General features: G+C 36.0%; 2 protein-coding genes and 1 non-coding gene across 10 annotated transcripts in view; 2 read left to right on the top strand and 1 right to left on the bottom strand.

Annotated features, from left to right (window-relative positions):
• Positions 1-1,651: 1,651 nt before the first annotated feature.
• si:ch211-202p1.5 (uncharacterized protein LOC103909337 homolog) lies at positions 1,652-6,073 on the top strand. Its single transcript, XM_052535912.1, has 4 exons — positions 1,652-1,826; positions 4,631-4,772; positions 5,265-5,393; positions 5,483-6,073. The coding sequence occupies exons 1-4, from the start codon at positions 1,769-1,771 to the stop codon at positions 5,580-5,582; spliced, it is 429 nt and encodes a 142-aa protein (XP_052391872.1). The 5' UTR covers positions 1,652-1,768; the 3' UTR covers positions 5,583-6,073.
• Positions 6,074-7,347: 1,274 nt separating this feature from the next.
• Positions 7,348-18,502, bottom strand: part of LOC127938965 (adhesion G-protein coupled receptor G6) — a 37,922-nt gene continuing 26,767 nt past the window's right edge. For 3 of the 8 annotated variants that reach the window (XM_052535904.1, XM_052535907.1, XM_052535911.1), the window contains 16 exons: positions 18,373-18,487; positions 18,148-18,236; positions 17,869-18,070; positions 17,322-17,487; positions 16,432-16,572; positions 16,265-16,282; positions 15,394-15,513; positions 15,096-15,147; positions 14,881-14,987; positions 14,141-14,268; positions 13,109-13,377; positions 12,883-12,982; positions 12,475-12,758; positions 11,896-11,997; positions 11,080-11,232; positions 7,348-8,419 (listed from right to left, as the gene is read on the bottom strand). In XM_052535904.1, coding sequence (XP_052391864.1) covers positions 8,238-8,419; positions 11,080-11,232; positions 11,896-11,997; positions 12,475-12,758; positions 12,883-12,982; positions 13,109-13,377; positions 14,141-14,268; positions 14,881-14,987; positions 15,096-15,147; positions 15,394-15,513; positions 16,265-16,282; positions 16,432-16,572; positions 17,322-17,487; positions 17,869-18,070; positions 18,148-18,236; positions 18,373-18,487 — 2,228 coding nt within the window. In that variant the 3' untranslated portion in view covers positions 7,348-8,237. Of the gene's footprint in view, positions 8,420-10,529; positions 10,569-11,079; positions 11,233-11,895; positions 11,998-12,474; positions 12,759-12,882; positions 12,983-13,108; positions 13,378-14,140; positions 14,269-14,880; positions 14,988-15,095; positions 15,148-15,393; positions 15,514-16,264; positions 16,283-16,431; positions 16,573-17,321; positions 17,488-17,868; positions 18,071-18,147; positions 18,237-18,372; positions 18,488-18,502 lie in introns of all 8 variants that reach the window. The other 5 variants (XM_052535905.1, XM_052535909.1, XR_008148857.1 and 2 more) reach the window with 4 other exon arrangements.
• On the top strand, positions 12,152-12,224 carry trnaf-gaa (transfer RNA phenylalanine (anticodon GAA)). The gene has a single exon. It is a non-coding gene; the product is annotated as a tRNA-Phe (tRNA).

Raw genomic sequence — 18,502 nt, 5'->3', positions numbered from 1 at the left:
ATATGAAGACACTGGTTTTCAGGAGCAAGAGTACTTTAAGAGACAGTCTAGCTTAATCATTGTCTTCTCTCAGTAATATTTTACTTTGAATGTATTTGCTGGTTCCAGGATGGATAATCATGAACAGATTGTTTCAGGCTAGCTTGGCAATCAATTCTGTTGAAAAGTTTATAAAGCTTTCTAGAGGTCAGTGTTCAGTGAAAACGGAAAAGTTATTTATTTACTGATTGATTTAGTAAGCGATTCTGCATGCCTTCGTAGTATTTTCATCTGACACTACAAGCAGTTAGCCAAAGTTTTGCTGTTTTATTAGTTTAATGAACACTTACTCAGCACATGTACATAGCTACAAAAGATACAACTATTTTTTATCGAATAAAAACAAAGTGTCAATGTATTGTGATATGAACAAAGACACCACACAATGAATTTAAAAACATTTTCCTAACCCTGTCGTCCTCTGCCGCAGATCAAGCCTGCACACTTGTCTTCAGTAAAAGAAAAAAACAACACTTACATTCAAATTAAAGAATCAGTAGTGGTACTGTGTCCCATACTTCACAGTTCAGTTTCAGAAGCATGAGCATTTTTTCAGAAGGTCTGTCAAACTGTTCATTATGTCTCTCCCACAGCTGCAGGAAGAAGCTCTGAAGTTCTACTTCCTCCTCCACAGCACCTCACCTCATTGATCTAATTGCTGTAGCCAGGGGCTCTGTGACCAAATATGTTGTTTTGTGTTGTGTCCAGCCTTTAATTATCTCTCTTGAATGCAAAACTAAGCCTAATCTGGACTAATGAGAAGTCAAAATGTGAGCTAAATAGAACTACGGGTGGGAAAAAATAACCCCTGTGGTGCTGCATAGAGTTTTCCCCCATCGAGATTAAATGACAGGCTCCAGTGAGGACCATTAGCAACTTTCACACCACAGTCAATATCTCTTAGCCTGTTTATGAAGTGGAGCTTGTGTCAATCGAATTTTCATTAAGTTTGAGATGATTATGGAAGAAATTGCCAAAAATTTGAGCAAGAACTGCAGAAAATGTTTAACCGGTTAGAGGAACCCTCTAAAGTTAAGAGAGTCTGACACGCAGATGCTTATATTGAAATGTTTAAATTGGCTTTTTATTGGTTTTAATTAAGATTTAAGGTTTACCACAATGGGCTTCCCTTGGTTTGGGAAAAAGACCTGGTCTGTCTAGGTTTTCCACTTTGAAATAGATGGGTTTCCTCTCCAGGCTGTAGCTTCAAATGTTCTTCAAACCTCCATTCCTAACATAGCATCAAGAAGGGGGAAAAAAAAAGAGGGCGCAAAAATTCCCATGAGATGCCAGCTCACTCATGAAGTGGAACTCAATCATCCATTTATAATCTGTGATGCACCTCTGCTCTGACCATGCTGGAAGTGCCTGATGGAAACAGATAGTGTTGAGATACCTTCGGTCACAAACATTTCCATTGGATTTAGAGCATCTCTCCAAACAAAGAGTACAAGCTCTCCCTCTTTCTCTTCCACTGACACTCACATACAACGAGTCTTGGCAAACACCTGTCCCTACCATTGTGAAGAACAACTTGGCAGGCTGATCCAAAGAGGGAGATGTGGGGAGGAGGGTGTGCTAAGCTGGAGGTGTCTAGGGAGTCGCAGAAGTTTCTGAGAAACTCCACAACCTGTTCTCTCCCCTCACAGCTTTCATCTCGTCCTGTGGATAGACATCCAGGAGACAGGCTTGCCAATTAAAGGACTGTGCATCTTAGAAAAGGAGCATTATGGATTTTTCCTTCTTATTCTTTATAAGTGTGGTTGTTATAATACTGGAACAACAAGGTAAATGACTATCATCTTCCATATATATATATATATATATATATATATATATATATATATATATATATGTGTGTGTGTGTGTGTGTGTGTGTGTGTGTGTGTGTGTGTGTGTGTGTGATTTTGGCTTTCTGTTTGAATCTTGAACTTGAACAAATGCTTATCTAGTTTACATAAAATTGTATCAAAGCAATACTGTTAAAATTTCAGATTCTCACAAATTTACGTATAAAAAATAAATATTTTTAGCTAATTTCTTGTAATGTGAAGGGATGAAATAATTGCTGTTAATGTTTAAAGAAAATTATTTACCCACCCCCATGTGTTCCATGCCTGTATCACTTCCTTACCGATATTCTTTTAAAATATCTTCTTTTGAGTTTCACAGAAGATATAAATTCATACAGATTTTGACAATTAACATTTTGGATGGAATACCTGTTATTTTATTTTATGTTATCTTTCTTTGATAGATTTCGATTATCAGTTTTTTTTATTTAATAACACTAGTCACAATATGCAGTTTTTGTGCTGTGGGTAGCCTTAATTTTAATAGTGTGCAGAGTTCATAACCAGTGCAAGCCATTTCTTTAAACATTAGATCATACAATGAGAAAATTCAGATACCTGCACTGTGATAATTTATTTATTTATTGTTTACAAGGGACAGTTTGAATCAATTGACATGGTTGCAGGTTGGCTCGCAATTTTTTACCATAGCAGAAAGGTTTGTTGTTGAGCTCTTTAGTTGAAGTATTGGATGTATGCAGTGCAAAACTCCAGGTTATTTGGCTAGGATAATGAACTGTATAGCAAAGAATTGTTATTGCAGTTAATTGCTGGGAATACAGTCCCATTTTCTTCAGTAGTTTCGAGTTTCAAGGCCAGTTTCCCACAGGCCTGAAATTGTAAAGGGTTTTAATTTTAATAACAGCAGTCAAACTACTTGGGATTAGTAAATGTTTACATTATATTGCTAACATGTTAATGCTAACAACAGAGAACCTCTTGCTGTTTCTTCAGGTGAGAAACCCTGGTTTACTGTTGGTGGTTCTGAAATTGTGTAAACCCTTGCTTGTCTTTTACAATTCTGCACTGATCCAACTCGGCAGTCCTCTCTCTTTTCAGGGAATGAGTCACAAAATACCAATACTGAGTTTGTGAAGTCTAGCCTGATCAAATATTACAGGGATGAAGAAAACGTTTCCTGTCTTTCTCACGATTTAGGGTAGGATTATATAAAGTCAGTTGTATGTGAATTATGTCAGGCATTTTTAAACAGACATTCCAATGGATTTGTAACAAATTCCAATTTCCACATCTGAGCTACTCTATGATTAATCATCCTTACCTGATATATGAAAACTAACCCCAATGCTTCACCAGGGAATCTCAGCTGACGCCTTCAGGACATGGATGACAAAACAAAACAAAAAGTTAGACCATTTGTTGTGTATTCCACATCAAACTTCCAACAGTTAGACCCCCATAGCCTTGTTATAGTGATGGATCACAGTGATCACTCCCAGATCAATTTCCACTAAACCTGGGCATTCAATTTCATCCTCTTCTATAAAGCCTTACAGCATCAGGCCCTGTTCGCTTGACTGAGCACCTTAGAAAAGTCATTCCGGTTCCTGGGGTCCTGCTAATACCCCTTTCCATGTATCCTGAGCAAAACTCAGAGACCTCTTGCAACCACAGTTCCTGCTTCATGAAAGAATTTAACTTCTAGCTTTTCCTGCAATTGAAAGTACAGTGGTAGGCACTATAATGTAAATACAAACATGCTTGGTCTTTTCCTTTTTTTTTTTTGTCTGTTGAAGACTTACCTTGTTGCAGATGAGTGCAAGATCTGTTTTTGATTCAACTTTTAAACCATCGGAAGCTGCAGTGGTGGTTTGCTTTGTAGCATCTACATGCACTGCTGGAATCCTAGAGGCATAAAATGTGGTTGGCCACAGATTCGTATTTGCTGTCTTCTTTAAACATGGCCCACATGGGTTTTCATTCACCACAGCCTTAATGAAGCTGAACCATAAGCCATTTTGGGAAGTTGTGGCCTAATGGTTAGAGAGTTGGACTTGCAATCGAAGGGTTGTGACTTCGAGTCTTGGGCCGGCAGGAATTGTGGGTGGGGGGAGTGCATGTACAGCGCTCTCTCCACCCTCAATACCACGACTTAGGTGCCCTTGAGCAAGGCATCGAACCCCCAACTGCTCCCCAGGCGCCACAGCATAAATGGCTGCCCACTGCGGGTGTGTGTTCACTGCTCTGTGTGTGTACATTCAATGTGTGGTTAAATTCTGAGTATGGGTCACCATGCTTGGCTGAATGTCACGTCACTCTTTTTTCTTTTTTATTCCTTTGTTAACTACATGAAACCTGGAGTTGTATGGGAATCTTCAGGATTAAAACAAAGTGGACCTCGAAGACACAACACTGCTGAAATGTTTAGACAGCAGCAACAGCTTAGACATGTTATGTCTAACATCAACAAGTGAAGACTATTATTTTGACAAATTTTGAGGTTTTGTTTCAGGTGTATCACATCAAAGCAAAAAGACTTAGGCTTTGGATAACATGAAAATATTAGCCAGGAACCAAGTGAACTAGCTGTGATTCAGCATTTTGAAGGCTGTATTCATAGTGTTATCCCCATTATTTTACTGCAACTATTAATTATCTAAATAATTATAGTTTTCTATTTTATTATATTTGAATGAAAAGTATAGGAAAAAAGAAACATCTTTTGTACCATTATCTTTTTTGTAACAAGTTCTTTTCTTTTTATTTGTGTGTCCCAGGGTCCCATGCAATCAGAAGTCCATCTCTGAAAGCTACTCCACAAATTCACCATCGTGAACGACGCTGCTCCTGTGAAAACCTGAAGGACAAAGAATGCGTGTACTTTTGCCACATAGGAATCGTATGGGTCGATACACCCAGGTACATCACCCAAACATTGATTTGTGTATGTCTTTGTACAATACATTGTGTAAAGAAGAGAGAAGTGCAGGTTGAGATCTGTTGGGGACTGATACTGGTAACCTGTACACTCTGAAAGCACGTATCTGGTTGTATTTAAGTGTGTGGTCTCTTTAATGTGGCCCACGCATGGAGACCTGAGGACAGGCAGGCTGCCTTTGGTGAAAAACAACCCAGAAACCTAAGATTTAGGGTCTGGCTCTCAGGAAGTGAATCCCAGTCAAAATTCTAATTCAAATCAGCACAAGGCTTTTGGTTCTGTTCATGACTTCGAAAAGAGTTCTACATTGTCCACAAGAACACACATACATACATATATATATATATATATATATATATATATATATATATATATATATTTGCAGCATTTATCCAGTTGTTGACTGCTTGTCTAGATGAGTTTATTTTTAAATGATTTATATATTAAAATCTACATTAAAAACTCTTTTTCAGTCAGGTCATTCCCTATGGTGTGGGTTCACTTCAAATGCGTGTAAGACGAGATGTGGTGCGATGCCATTGCACAGACAAGAGAGATAAGAAGTGTTTGCAGTTTTGCTCTTACTTGGATCTCCAGCAAAAGTGAGTGTCATTACTAAATTCACTATATTTGACACACATTGTGGCAGATGGATTTCTTTACTGATGCACTACTTGGTATTCTTTTTCAGAGATGAAAATGCCTCAGTCAAAAGGTCCCATCCCAGAGAACAATACAAGTATAGATTGCCCCAGAGACCAAGGTGGTACAATCCAATACAAATAACCTGAGAGAAATGAAAAAAAAGCTATGTAGTAACTTCATAATTGTAGTAATAGTATATTATTACTATTTAGGCAGCAAGTCTGGCCATGTGTCTGAATATGTGAGCTGTGAATGGTTTACATAGTACGCTATTAGACATCATTTCAATTACTTTGACTTTTCATGAAATGCTAGCATCTCAACAGTGACAGTCCATGAAGCAAATAGGAGTGATACTGTATATTATCGAACTGTCAGTGTTTTGTAGAATACTGTTAAACTATCGCTTCTTATTGACATTTAATATATATTGTTTGATGTTTTCAATTTATTTTGATTTCGTATAGTAAGTACATTTGGATATTTATTGAGAACAATAGCGACTTTTGGGCACTTTATGTTTGATAATCATACAAGTTGGCTTTGGGTAAAGATTAATCTGGCATTTATGCTTAGAATTAGGACATCATATACTGTATAATTGTGGATGTTTTGTAATGAATAATAATAATAATAATAATAATAATAATAATAAATACCTCTCCACTACTCAGACAAGCAGACAACTGAAACAATTTCTAATCTAATTAATGGACAGAATATTGTTTTAATGTGAAATGGCAAATAAAATAAACAAAAACAGAGTTATCTTTAAAATTACGGTAAATACGGTATCAGTATATAATTTTGGTTTTGGAATTTACTTTCTAAATTTACTGTAACTACGATGACAGTAAGGATAATATGTACAGAAAGAGTGTAAGTTAAGCAGAAAATAGCTTCAAAGAGGTATAGTGAGAGAGAAACTGATAAAACTGCCATTGTGCTCGGAGATCAAACAGAAATCTCATCATGGGAGAGGGTAATGGCAAAGCTAAATGTTTCCACAGTGCTAGAGGCTAGCAATTTTCTGAATAGCTGCGCTTGCTCTTTCTTTTGCTCTTGTTGTTTTCCAAGAGGTAACGTGTCTAGTGTAGTAAACCAATATTAGTTGATCTGGTTTCTGAGTGATTACATATTGAAGGATCAACGATACAGTTAATGTAAATAGTAGTGGGCCTCCATATTTTATATAAAGTCGGCTGTTTATCTCCATTCATTTTTGGCATCATCAGGAATGCTGGTTTACCTCACAGGAAGGCTTTCACAAGAAACTTCTGGAAGGAATTTGTGGCGCTCTCATTTACTACCGGGACAAAGGAACAAACACTCTCTATTCCTGTTCCCCCTGTTTCAGTCAAATGCATTGAGCCAGCCACTAACCACATTGTTAGAATCTGGGAAACAGCCTGAAAAAACCCTACAAATGATTAAAGTCAGCTAAAAACAGATCATTAAGATTATCAAAATATGGCCGCATCACATACCATATTAAAATCGAAATTTACTGTATCATGATATTCAATTAGGCAATCTGTTTAATATTGTTTGGGAAGATAACTGTGTGAACATATCAAACAAACAAGAAACATAAAATGGTTTTGACAGAAAATTTGATTTCCAAAACTCTTATATTTCAGTATATGCGATTTCCATTTAGGCCTAGAAGCACCCAGAAACACAGAACGTTCCACTAACATTAGTATTTGGTTCCCAAGAAAACAGAACGTTCAGAACATTCAGAAGTGACAGATCTATAACGTAATGGGAACGTTAGTAAAACGTTCAGTTTTAGAACATATTAACTTGTTAGGTGGGAATACAGACACAACATTTCTGAGGCATCCTTAATATTTCAGATCCTCCACCATAAGCTGAAAATTGTTACTAATCAAACAAAAACAATGACAAGATGTTTTAAGTGCATTTAATATGCAGGATGTCACATTTTCATAAAGCATCCATAACCGCTATACAATGATGATCTACACTGATGACCAGAGCAAACTGGATAGCCCTAAGTAAGCATTTCCACAGGTGACAATTTCTTCAGTGAAGCATAGAAATCTCTTAAAAGCATTAAAAAATAAATACCAAGTCAAAACAGCAAAGTCATTAAACTACAGCAACGGGAAGATCTGAACATGTTAGATTTGGTGTATAGCTGTTGTTTTTCATCCCACCGTCAAATTGCAGAAGACTGATCTCAATGTTCTGCCCTTCTGTTAGAGCAGTTTCATAAAACTATGCACTGAAACAACTGAACAATGATCACACTGTAAAAACAAACAAAACATTTCTGTAACATGTTTATCAGTAGTAGATCATGTGAAGACTAAAATAGAGAGCATTTAAATAATGAAAAAATAAAAGTATTAAAGGTTCACTAATGTACAGTGAAAATGGGAAAAAGCTAAACCAAGGCAGAATTCACAAGTATTACTCCTCATGTTTGTCATTCAGTCTTTGATTGTGACATGGTCCCATTTTTTCTGCCATTGCAAGCATTTATGCATTTATATATACAAAAAACCAAAGTAATGTGCAAAAAGAGTATGCAAAACCTAAATTAGAAAAAGCCCAAATAGTAAAATATATTATGAATATTTACAGATCACACTATAAGCTGAATATCACAGTATGTCAATTCCACCCTTGCTCTCTCTACAAGTTTATGTGTTTCTCTACTCCAATCGTGGAGGGTGGAAGGGCTTGGAAGGTTAATTCAATATGTAGCATAGTCTTTTACACATAAGGTAAGTCTGTGGGAAACAACAGGGCTTCTTCTCAGCCTCCTCTCACTAGAATTTAGTGCTGCTGCTAAAGCTGTCTGACATGATAATGTTTTTGTAGAAGTTGTCCGAGCGTACGGAGCAGTAGCCTTTTACCTTGTCCAGGACCTGGTGGACGGGGAGAATGGACGAGGAAGCCTCTACGTCAGAAGGGCTGCATTTGGGACTGCTCTGACTGGAGAAACCTTTACCTGCAAATATGCCACAATGGTTGATTGAAGTAATGATGGAATATACTTATATGGTATAGTAAGATTTAGGAAAAGCAAGCATTGATGGCAAAGTATCTATACACTTGAATACAAGATGTTGATGAAAAAATTAAATTAGATTTTTTTTTTTAAAACATTCAGTATAGGCTACTTCAAAAGAAACTGACAAAATGACTGTTTTGTCAATGTTTTGACAGTTTGATCATATTAGTTTCCAATTATATAAAGGGGTGAGTAGTTATTTTTTCATGCTATTCTGTTGCATTTACATGCCTTTGTGCATTCTTAAGGAAAACATTACAATGTACACATGCACCTTCAGTCACATTCTATAGCACTACTTTTTTGTCTTATTGTGTGTGTGTGTGTGTGTGTGTGTGTGCATTGATTGCTTTTTAATGTGCAATAAATTGAACAGAGTATCATGCCCTATAACGAGGCTTCAGAAAGGTGCAACACAAAAATTGGAGCACACTTAAAAAACTTGCTCCCATGTTTTTTCAGTGCAAGAATACAACAGTAAAAAATATAAATATAAATACAGAATAAACTAATAAAAACTAAGTTGTCAATATGATAGCAAAGATTATTTCACAATACACATAAAGTGTAATAATGGTGAAATATTGACAGAAAAATCATTCTTTCACCTAATGAAAATAAGTGTAATATTTTAAATATATAAATAAAACATTTATTCTTTATTAAAAGTTGATTCATTTAATTTCTTGCACTAGATAGAACGAATAATCAATTTTAATTAATTGTACTGTTGATTAAGTAAAAATGTAAACAGTTTACATTACAGTGACTTAAAATACATAAGAGTGAGCTTTACTATGTGAACTTTTGAAGACTTTATTTTAGATAAATTTAGCTCAATTCAGTATAATGACTAGCACAGTATTCCCTATGGAATGATTTTCCGGACATTATTCAAAAGGAATTGCAAATTGCATTTGCAATTGCGTTTTCAATTTATGGACGCATAAAATGTGACATAATCCAAATGCAAATCGCTCATTACCGTTTGCATTTCCGTTTAAGCGAACACACAGTGTCTGCCAAATTTAAAATGGAAATGCAAAGTCCGTTTGCACTTGTGTTTCCCATATCTTAGGAGCTATGAGCCTGTCATATTTAAATAGCAATATTAATTACCACATTGCCTTTTCACTCTCTCTGCACTGTGCATGTTAACTGCCAAAACTCAAATGAAATCGCAATTCCTTTTGTATCTACAATTTGCAATTCCTTTTGAATAAAGTCTGCAATATCATTCCATAATTCCCTTCATCTCAACATATATGCAAACATAACACGTCTACAACTCCTAAATCCTAAATATTTTACAATGACAAAACTCTGCAGTGCATAACAGCATCTCTGATGTTAAGTGCATTATTAGTGTAAAACAGCAAGTGCATATAATCTATCCTCTGCATGAAGAGTGATCCTGCTGTGGGGATGAAGTGTTTACTGTGTTCGGTTTTATATATTTTAGTGTCAGCAGTGCAAGCTGAGTATTTCCTCCAGTGGGAATATTAACACTGCCAAACGAAAAAAGAAAAAAAAAAAGGAGACTAATTAAAACAGCCCACGTGAGAAACATTAGTGTCAAACAGAGTGAAAATGACATTCAGAACTCCTAAAAGACACTAAAGCTTGTTAATGTTTACTGAAAGACTGGGTGGGAGTCAAGTCTGTAACCTATTATTACATATTTATTCGGATTGAGGTGTGTCCTTGTATTGCAACACTGTGCTAGCAACTTTACTTGCTATTTAACTGACAATGCCAAACAGCAGCAGTGTGCTTTCTAGTTCTTGAATGTCACTCCACAACTTGGATTCAATCCAACAGGCAATTAACCCACCATAAAACATCGCAACAGATGCCTACTGTTTCCAAAATGGTAATGTCATATTAAGGACTGTTTTGGAGACTCAAAAAGAAGCATTTAGGAGTGAGTTAGACTAGATATTATGTCTAGGGCCGCTGGATTGAATTCAGTCTATCCTAAGAGGGGAAGCTGATCACATGAATAGGGGAAAGCAGTTAGAACTCAGGCTGGCTTGCATGGTTTTACCTCAGGAAGTCTCTCCATGGCATTATTGCAGGGTACTATCTATACCACAAACATAAATACAGACACACAGCACCACTGAGTCCAGACGTACAGTCACACAAAAAGTAACACAGTAGAGCAAAGCACAAAATAACACAAGGCATCAAGGGCAATATCCTTATTAAAAATAGTCAAGCATTACATATCAAAGCAATATATGACTGAGAGTTTGAATCTTAACCCTTTGATGCATGATGTTTGCTAAAGTGGATAGATTTTTAAAGGATTTTTTTAATTATTCATGCAGACTACTGATCAAAGGTTTGGGGTTGGCATAGATGTTTTTCAAATGAGTTTCTTATTCTTACCAAGGCAGCATTTATTTGTATTAAAAGTAAAAATAGTGAAGCAATATTGTGAAATAATATTACAATTTAAGATAACTTTTCTGTTTTTATTTTAGTGTCACATTATACTATAAAAATAATTCTGTAATGGTTCATGCATCAAAGGGTTAATGTAAACCAACAACTGTGGCCTAAGCATTCCACATCATTACTTTTACGCTTACCTGCATTACCGTGCCTGGCAAAGGGATTTAGTGTGGCTTTGGCTTTAGACGTCCAGTTGGCCGTAGTAGAGCCAAAGGAACTGGAGGAGAGGGATTTTCCCAAGTCATCTGAACTCACTTTCTTGGTATTATTAGTGGCAGTCTTGCTCCAGTCTGGAAAAAAAATGGTTAAATGTCATTTATAAATACCAGTTAACTTTTACCACACAGGTGAATCCCATGCATAAAGATACAGCAAAAGAAAAACCCAGGAAATTAAGATAACATACTGCAATTCCATCACTCCTAAATAAATGACACACAACTTTCTAAAGAAAATTTGTGCAGGACTGGCATTCCAAAAATAGACTGTTTAACATTACATCTCATTTAATCAGATTTAACTGTAAGTAAAGGCCAGCTAAGGCCTCTCCGCTCCTACATTTTATAAGCAATAGTTCTGTGATACTTCAGGCAAAGAAGTCTCAGAGCTGGGCTTTACTGAAACACACATTCTGAGTGCGACCAAAGACTCAGGAATTCAGCAACTAAAGATGTAGTCACAGCACAGTCCAATATGCTTATGCAAAAATAATATATAAAAGGGGGAGGTGGGGGGTGAGTACTGTTTATGCACCATGCACCAATACAGTGTTACAAATAATGTGCCCATTTAATGCTGACACATTATTCATACAATTGATTTTATCTAAATAATGTAGGTATTATTTAATGGAATGTGACTTAATATATGATTCTTCATCTGTATAGGATTCTGACACATTCCCAAATATCCCCGAAAACCTTATTTGTTTAATTAACAACAACTACATTTACCAGAGTTATCTGCCAAGCGGAACTTTCCACAGCACAAATATCTCCTCCATTGCTTCTGTACATTTTCTTTCAGGGCACAGTGGAACACAAATATGAATAATCCTGTTAAAACAAAAAAAATTATTCATTAATCTTTAATTATCACAACCCCACAAGCTATTTTAAAACGATTGGCCTCATTTCAGACAGACAATACCAAAGCGACCTCTGGCGGTTTACATAGAGAACTTCAGAAATATATATTACACCCCTACAGGCCGAAATAGCTCAGTTGGGAGAGCGTTAGACTGAAGATCTAAAGGTCCCTGGTTCGATCCCGGGTTTCGGCAGAGTGTGGTGCCTAAGAGCAACGTTTTATTTTTATTACTTTAAATCCTAAATTTGGTATATCATTTAAACTTTTTTTTTTACTTTAAATTTTTAATTATTATTGAATATTATAAAGTAATTTATATATATACATACTACTTTGGTATATAAAAACACATCAACACATTAAAGATATTATTGTCAGCATCAGATGATTACATGGAGTCTTTAAATGTACAGGATAGTGAAAATATAATGATTTAAACCAACCCTGTAGGGAGTTGAAAATGGAGAAGAGGTACATGAAGGCCAAGCTGACTGGACCCCAGGCAAAAAAAGCAAAGCCCCAGGTCATGCCCAGCAAGAAAGTCAGGCTGACCACACTGCGCAGGTTACGTAACATCTCCTCTTTAAGTGTTCGGTTGCTACGCTTGCCGTTACGGCCGCAGATCTGCATCATGACCACGATGAACATGGCAACATTCATTAGGAAGATCATGGAAAAGTAGCCCACGCACGTCACGTAGAATACAACCGGACTACGAATCCAGCAGCTATGGAAAGAAAGACCAGGAAAACCAACAGAATGAGAATAAGGAAATACAAGTCTTTTCCACATAAGACATCAGATATATATGTAAAATAATGGTCAGTTTGAATTTATTGGGCCAAACTTACAATTCTGTGCCCTGTCCATTCTCTCCTTTTCCATAAAAGTTTTTTCCATAAGAATTTTTGTCCACAGCCAACACTAGGCCAACAATTGAAGCAGGTACACCTGAAAACGTAGTCAGATGTTCTTAAAATTATGCTCAACACTTCTTCAGAGTGATCTTATACTATCCTCTGAATACAAAATGGCAAACAACTATTAAAAGGAAAAACTACATAATGTAGCACTTACCCCATCCCACGAGACAAAACTTGAGGATGTATCGCCGTATGTAGGTGTTGAAGACCTTGACCAGGGCAATGTACATATGGATGGACTCTAAACCCATCCAGGTGAAGGAAGAGAGAAGGAAAAAGTGCAGAAAAACCGCCACTGTCACACACAATCCCTCAATGTTGTACGAGGCCAGCCAGCCATCCAGAAGAAACACCATGTTGAGGAAGAGCAGTGACGTGCTGAGATTCATCAGAATCTTGGAGGGATAGTCTCGCCGCAGCTTCCTATAGATTTATATCAAAGAAAACAATGAGTCTTTCCAATTACATTGTACCTCTAGCCATTTACACCATCATTCCGAAGTTTGAGGTTGGTATGATTTTTTTCATGTTTTTGAAAGAAAACATGCACACAGAGTCTGCATTCAATTGATCATAAATACAGTAAAAGTAATATTTTGAAATATGTACTGCAATTTAAAATAACTTTTTCTATTTTAATATATTGTATATTAATATGTAATTTATTCTTGGGACGACGAATCAAAATTTTCAGCAGTCATTACTCCAGGTTTCAGTGCCCCATGATCCTTCAGAAATCATTCTAACATGCTGATTTGCTGAGATTTTTGCTGAGGAGAAGCATTCATTTTTTTTCAAATAAGGATCAGTCATTACTAGCAACAAGCAGCCCAATTTTATGGATTAATAATTAGCACTTGAAGAGTGAAGAGTGAAACCAGGGTCCAGTTGCATAAACTTAGACTCAAGTGTCTTAAGTAAAAGTTTGACCAACTAGCAGTTAGCCAACTAGTCATCAGTCTAATTTTTGTTTTATTTTAGATCAATCTGTGGTTTTATGTAATTATAAAATAAAAAATGTAATATTGTCACAACATAGATGAGTCATTAAAAACATGTTTAAATGTGTGTAAGAAAAATTAAATACACGTAAATCATTGACTTGTTTTTTTCTTTTCCATTATAAAGAGGCATAAAATCAAGGATGCAGATTTTGGATCCTAGTCAGATGTTGAAGGACACTCACTCAAAAGCGATGTATGTGAGCAGTGTTGCTGCGGAACAAATGGCTGAGATGCCACAGCCGATGTAGGTGATGAAGGTGAGAACCCTGTTGTTCTTCTCATCTATCTGTGCAGAAGCTCCAGAAATGTCCTAAGAGACAAAAGTGAAGCATAGTTAATCAATAATGACACTGATCAGACACGAGAGCCTCATTAGTGATTAGTTATCAGTGACAATTCCTGACATTTGAAAGACAAGTCTATAGATAAATGTAAAGAATATATTTTCTAATTAAACAAATTTTACACACAAACAAATCAATAGTACAAAAGCTGTTTTTTTCTATTATTGCTGTTTTATTATATTATTTATGAGCAGATTAACATATTAAGAAACCCCGTTATTAGACATTTTTGCTCATGAAATGAATAATGACTACCTGTGAATTCATTATTTCTACAATGCCACTGATATCTTGTATATTGATATTGTATATTGCTACATTCAAATGACACACTGGTGCAGCATGAACAAAGTGCACCTTATATTATAAGTGTGCAAAGTCTTGATAGCTTCAGTGTCACACTGAATTTTTTCACTGAATGTCACATCACTTCACTACAGTGAAGCCTCCTGATTAGCTATTTGCCAACTATGTGGCCCTGTCTGTTTAAGGCATTGTTAGCCACTCTAGATGACATATACGACACATCAACGTTGCTTGAGTCTTAATAAATGTGTTGCCAATCCAACAAATCTCACCATTAGAATGCCAAAGTGTGTGAGGTGATTACACAAGCAAACGGTCCTGTTGCTGTTGGACTCCGAACTGACCTCGCAGCCTTCACTGTTCCAGCCCCCTATGTGACCTAATGGAGACAAATTGATATTATACAATTATTGTAAGACCATTGAGTAAAGCCTCCTATTGGACTGTTTAATGCTTAAACTGTGGCCAAATAAATCATTTATTTTACCTTCACTTTGAAGGGTGAAATCCCAAAACACACAAAGACGCTTCGGATTTCTCTGGAGGACAGTCAGACAGACACATTTAGATGTGTTGGACACCATTGTTCTAGTTTGCTTGCACAAATAATCTTTTAGAAGAAAACTACTGCTCTGAAACCTCATTGATGGGAATGTTAAACTAATAAAATGAATGATTACTGTAATTACTCCAAAAGAAATATCACCGAAACCATAGTTTCTGTAAACATATCAGTTACAAAAACTGTCAATACTATACATTTTCAATAAATAAAATCTGAAGACCTGGTACTCCAGATGGGCAATCTCTATTTTGACGGGATCCTGCAGGTTTTTGATTGTGAAGTTACCAACACTGCTAGCCACCACATAGCTGTTCAAGGACATGCCATTGCTTTGCCGAGCCTGTGAAGATATGAGACAGATCATCAAGACAAATCTGCTCATCTTAGTTTTTAGGAAGGCACATCAAAAGTTAGAGTCAGGCACATCAAAATTATAACTCAACACATCATTTTTTTTTTTAAGTATGGACAGAGTATATCATTTTTGTTAGCTATTAGTAAGTGACAAAAGATGCATTCAAAGAAAAGGAACATATCATTAGACATACATGTTAATTGAATTCAAGACATACAGTTCACGTGTTTGGTAAATATTTTTTTATAAGTTTTAATAAGCCTCTTATGCTCATCAAGGCTCCATTTATTTGATCAAATGCAGCAAAAACAGTAATATTGTGAAATGTTATTACAATTAAAAATAACTATTTTCTATTTTAATCAATTCTAAAATGTGATTTATTTCTGTGATGGCAAAGCTAAATGTTCAGCAACCACAGCTGTCAGTGTCACATCTTTCAGAAATCACTCTGATATACTGATTAGGTTCTCATGAAACTGTGATACGCTTTTTCAGGATTCTGTGAATAACAGACATGTTAAAAGAACAGCATCTATTTAAAATAGCAATATTTTGTAACCATGTAAAAGACTATAAAGTATCTAAGTATAAATGTATTTTTTCAAAATCTTACTGACCCCAAACAAGCTTGAATGGTAGTGTATGTTACACAATGTAATGAACAATTTAGAGTTTATTCTTAAAAGTTAGTTAACTTAGCACAGAGAAAACATCTAGAGAGTCATTACCATACCATGAGCCATCCAAAGTGCTATTAACAGAAATATCAATGAGAACTGTCAAAATTATATTGTTCTTCAGTCTTAAATAAAGCCTTATTTTAATGTGAATGGACCACAAATACTTAATTCAGAGAAAAACATAAAATATATAAAAAAAGCTCAATTGGTTCATTCTCACCTGAAAGAGTCCTGTCTTGCTGAAGAACATAAAGTTTATTCTGGACACTCTTTCTAATTGCGTATTACTCAAGTTGTGCAGTAGTGTTGGAGGTAAAGTGACCACAGCCAAAGCATTCTGGGCTTCTGACTCAAAATCGATCTGTGGAGAAAAATTACTTACGTTATACCATAATGTGTGTAATAATGGTATCAGAGCTACATGTGTTTGATTGCATTTAAAGAGGTTAATGCCCTCTGCCAGAATAAAGTGGTAATGAATCCATTAATAGAGCTCAAGTTAGATTCTGGTTGAATAACCAATGATGCATTCTTGGAGATATAAAAATAGTAAGACTGCCCTGAAATGGGGCCTTCAGTTGACAATCGAAACTGTTGTTAGGCTAATTTGTATTTTTAATTCTTTTAAATCCCTTAAACAGTTCCAATGATTGAGTTAAACTTCAACTATAAACATGAAATGACACAAAAATACAACAAATTAAATGTGTGAGCATGCTAAAATTACAGAACATCCACTTGCAAAAATATACATTCTGAGACTCATGCTCTGAGAAGAGAGAAATGTGTAATTTTCTGAGTCCGTCTCAAACTGTTCAATGTTGCTTTTTCCTCCCACAACTTTCCTTAATCAATGGGTGCAACCCCTGTGCATGGTCCATACACGTCACCTCTCATTACACTGCTTTAATTGCTAAAGATTACATTAAGTCTTAAGCAAATTTTGCGTGCAGCACATGTTCAAATATACATGCATAACCAGAAACAGATGCCATCAAGAAAAAAAAGAAAGAAAAAAAAACCTCACATACTTGTAAAATGATATGTCAAATCTCACATCAAAAGACATGAAGCAGAGAGGTGAATGTGTTTTTTTTTAAGGATATTTACCTGAGGGTATGTCTGGTTTGTGGCTATAAAAGCACTGAAAGTTGTCCCATTAAAATTGCTGATGTTTAGAGCAGAAACTCCAACAGCCAGATATTTGGATTTGATGGCTAGTGAGGGTCCATCGAACTCAATCTTCTGCACCAATTCATCCACTGCTCTGAGAGCTCTGAACATGCCGATACAAAAACAACAGGCTCAGATGAGAAGATTAAAAAAATTCCAGATTGAACATACAAGACCCTTCAGTGAAACTGAAAATGTTTAGACAGATATGACACAAAAATATAATGCTTTGCTCTCAAATAATATGTAGAAAGAAGAATGCAATATTGAACCACATATATACTTTTAAAACCATAAAACCTAAATTTAAGTTGATCCAGCATAAGAAATCTTAGACTTACTGAATAGAAACAGGCAACTGTTAAAATAGTGCCAGATGACATCTGGACATACGATGTTTAGTCAAGATATTTAACCAAACATATTCAACTCCAAAAAGTCATGCAAACTCTTCATTTTCTACAGTGTAGGTAAGAGCACATACGTCTCTGAGGCGTCCTTTTGAGCGGCCTCTGAGCTGCTCATGACATTGGAGATGATAGTGACCACAGTGCTGGCCAGGGTGGCGTTGATTTTGGCAATGTTCACAAGTTCCTTCAACTTGATGAGAATCTCTGTCACCTCCTCCTTAGAGAGCTCATTATTAGTGATGTCAGCGAGCTGCACGGCCACTTCCATTGCATTCTCTGGTCATTTGAAAGTAAGAGTTACTGAAGCTGGTTTTGATTTCAGATTAATGTGTGCAGTGCGTATCAGAACCTACCTTGTGAAACTAAAATGTTTGTTATATTAGTGCAGTTTCCACGGTCCGGCAGGGTCCAATATGATGTATAATCATACTGGTTAATCATGCTAAAGGGAAAAAAATATATATATTAAATTGACTTTTCTAACACACCAGCTAAAACATGATAACTGGCTGTAACCACTTCAGTTAGTAGTTTATTCACATCTGCACCTAGATTAGAAAGTATCAGAATTTACTCACCAAGTCCTGGATGCGTTTTGTTCTTTGTAAGGGAAGCAGGGGACATACTGGGTGACTGTGGGTCTGCTCTGTGGCCATCTGTAATGGAATGGGAACTCCTCTGCCTGACAGTTTTCTGAGGTAAGACAAA

Source organism: Carassius gibelio, chromosome A20 (genome assembly GCF_023724105.1).
Source record: "Carassius gibelio isolate Cgi1373 ecotype wild population from Czech Republic chromosome A20, carGib1.2-hapl.c, whole genome shotgun sequence".
In the NCBI taxonomy this organism is placed as follows: Eukaryota; Metazoa; Chordata; class Actinopteri; order Cypriniformes; family Cyprinidae; genus Carassius; species Carassius gibelio.
Note: the sequence above shows the minus strand (reverse complement) of the source record. Positions and strands in the feature narration are given on the sequence as shown.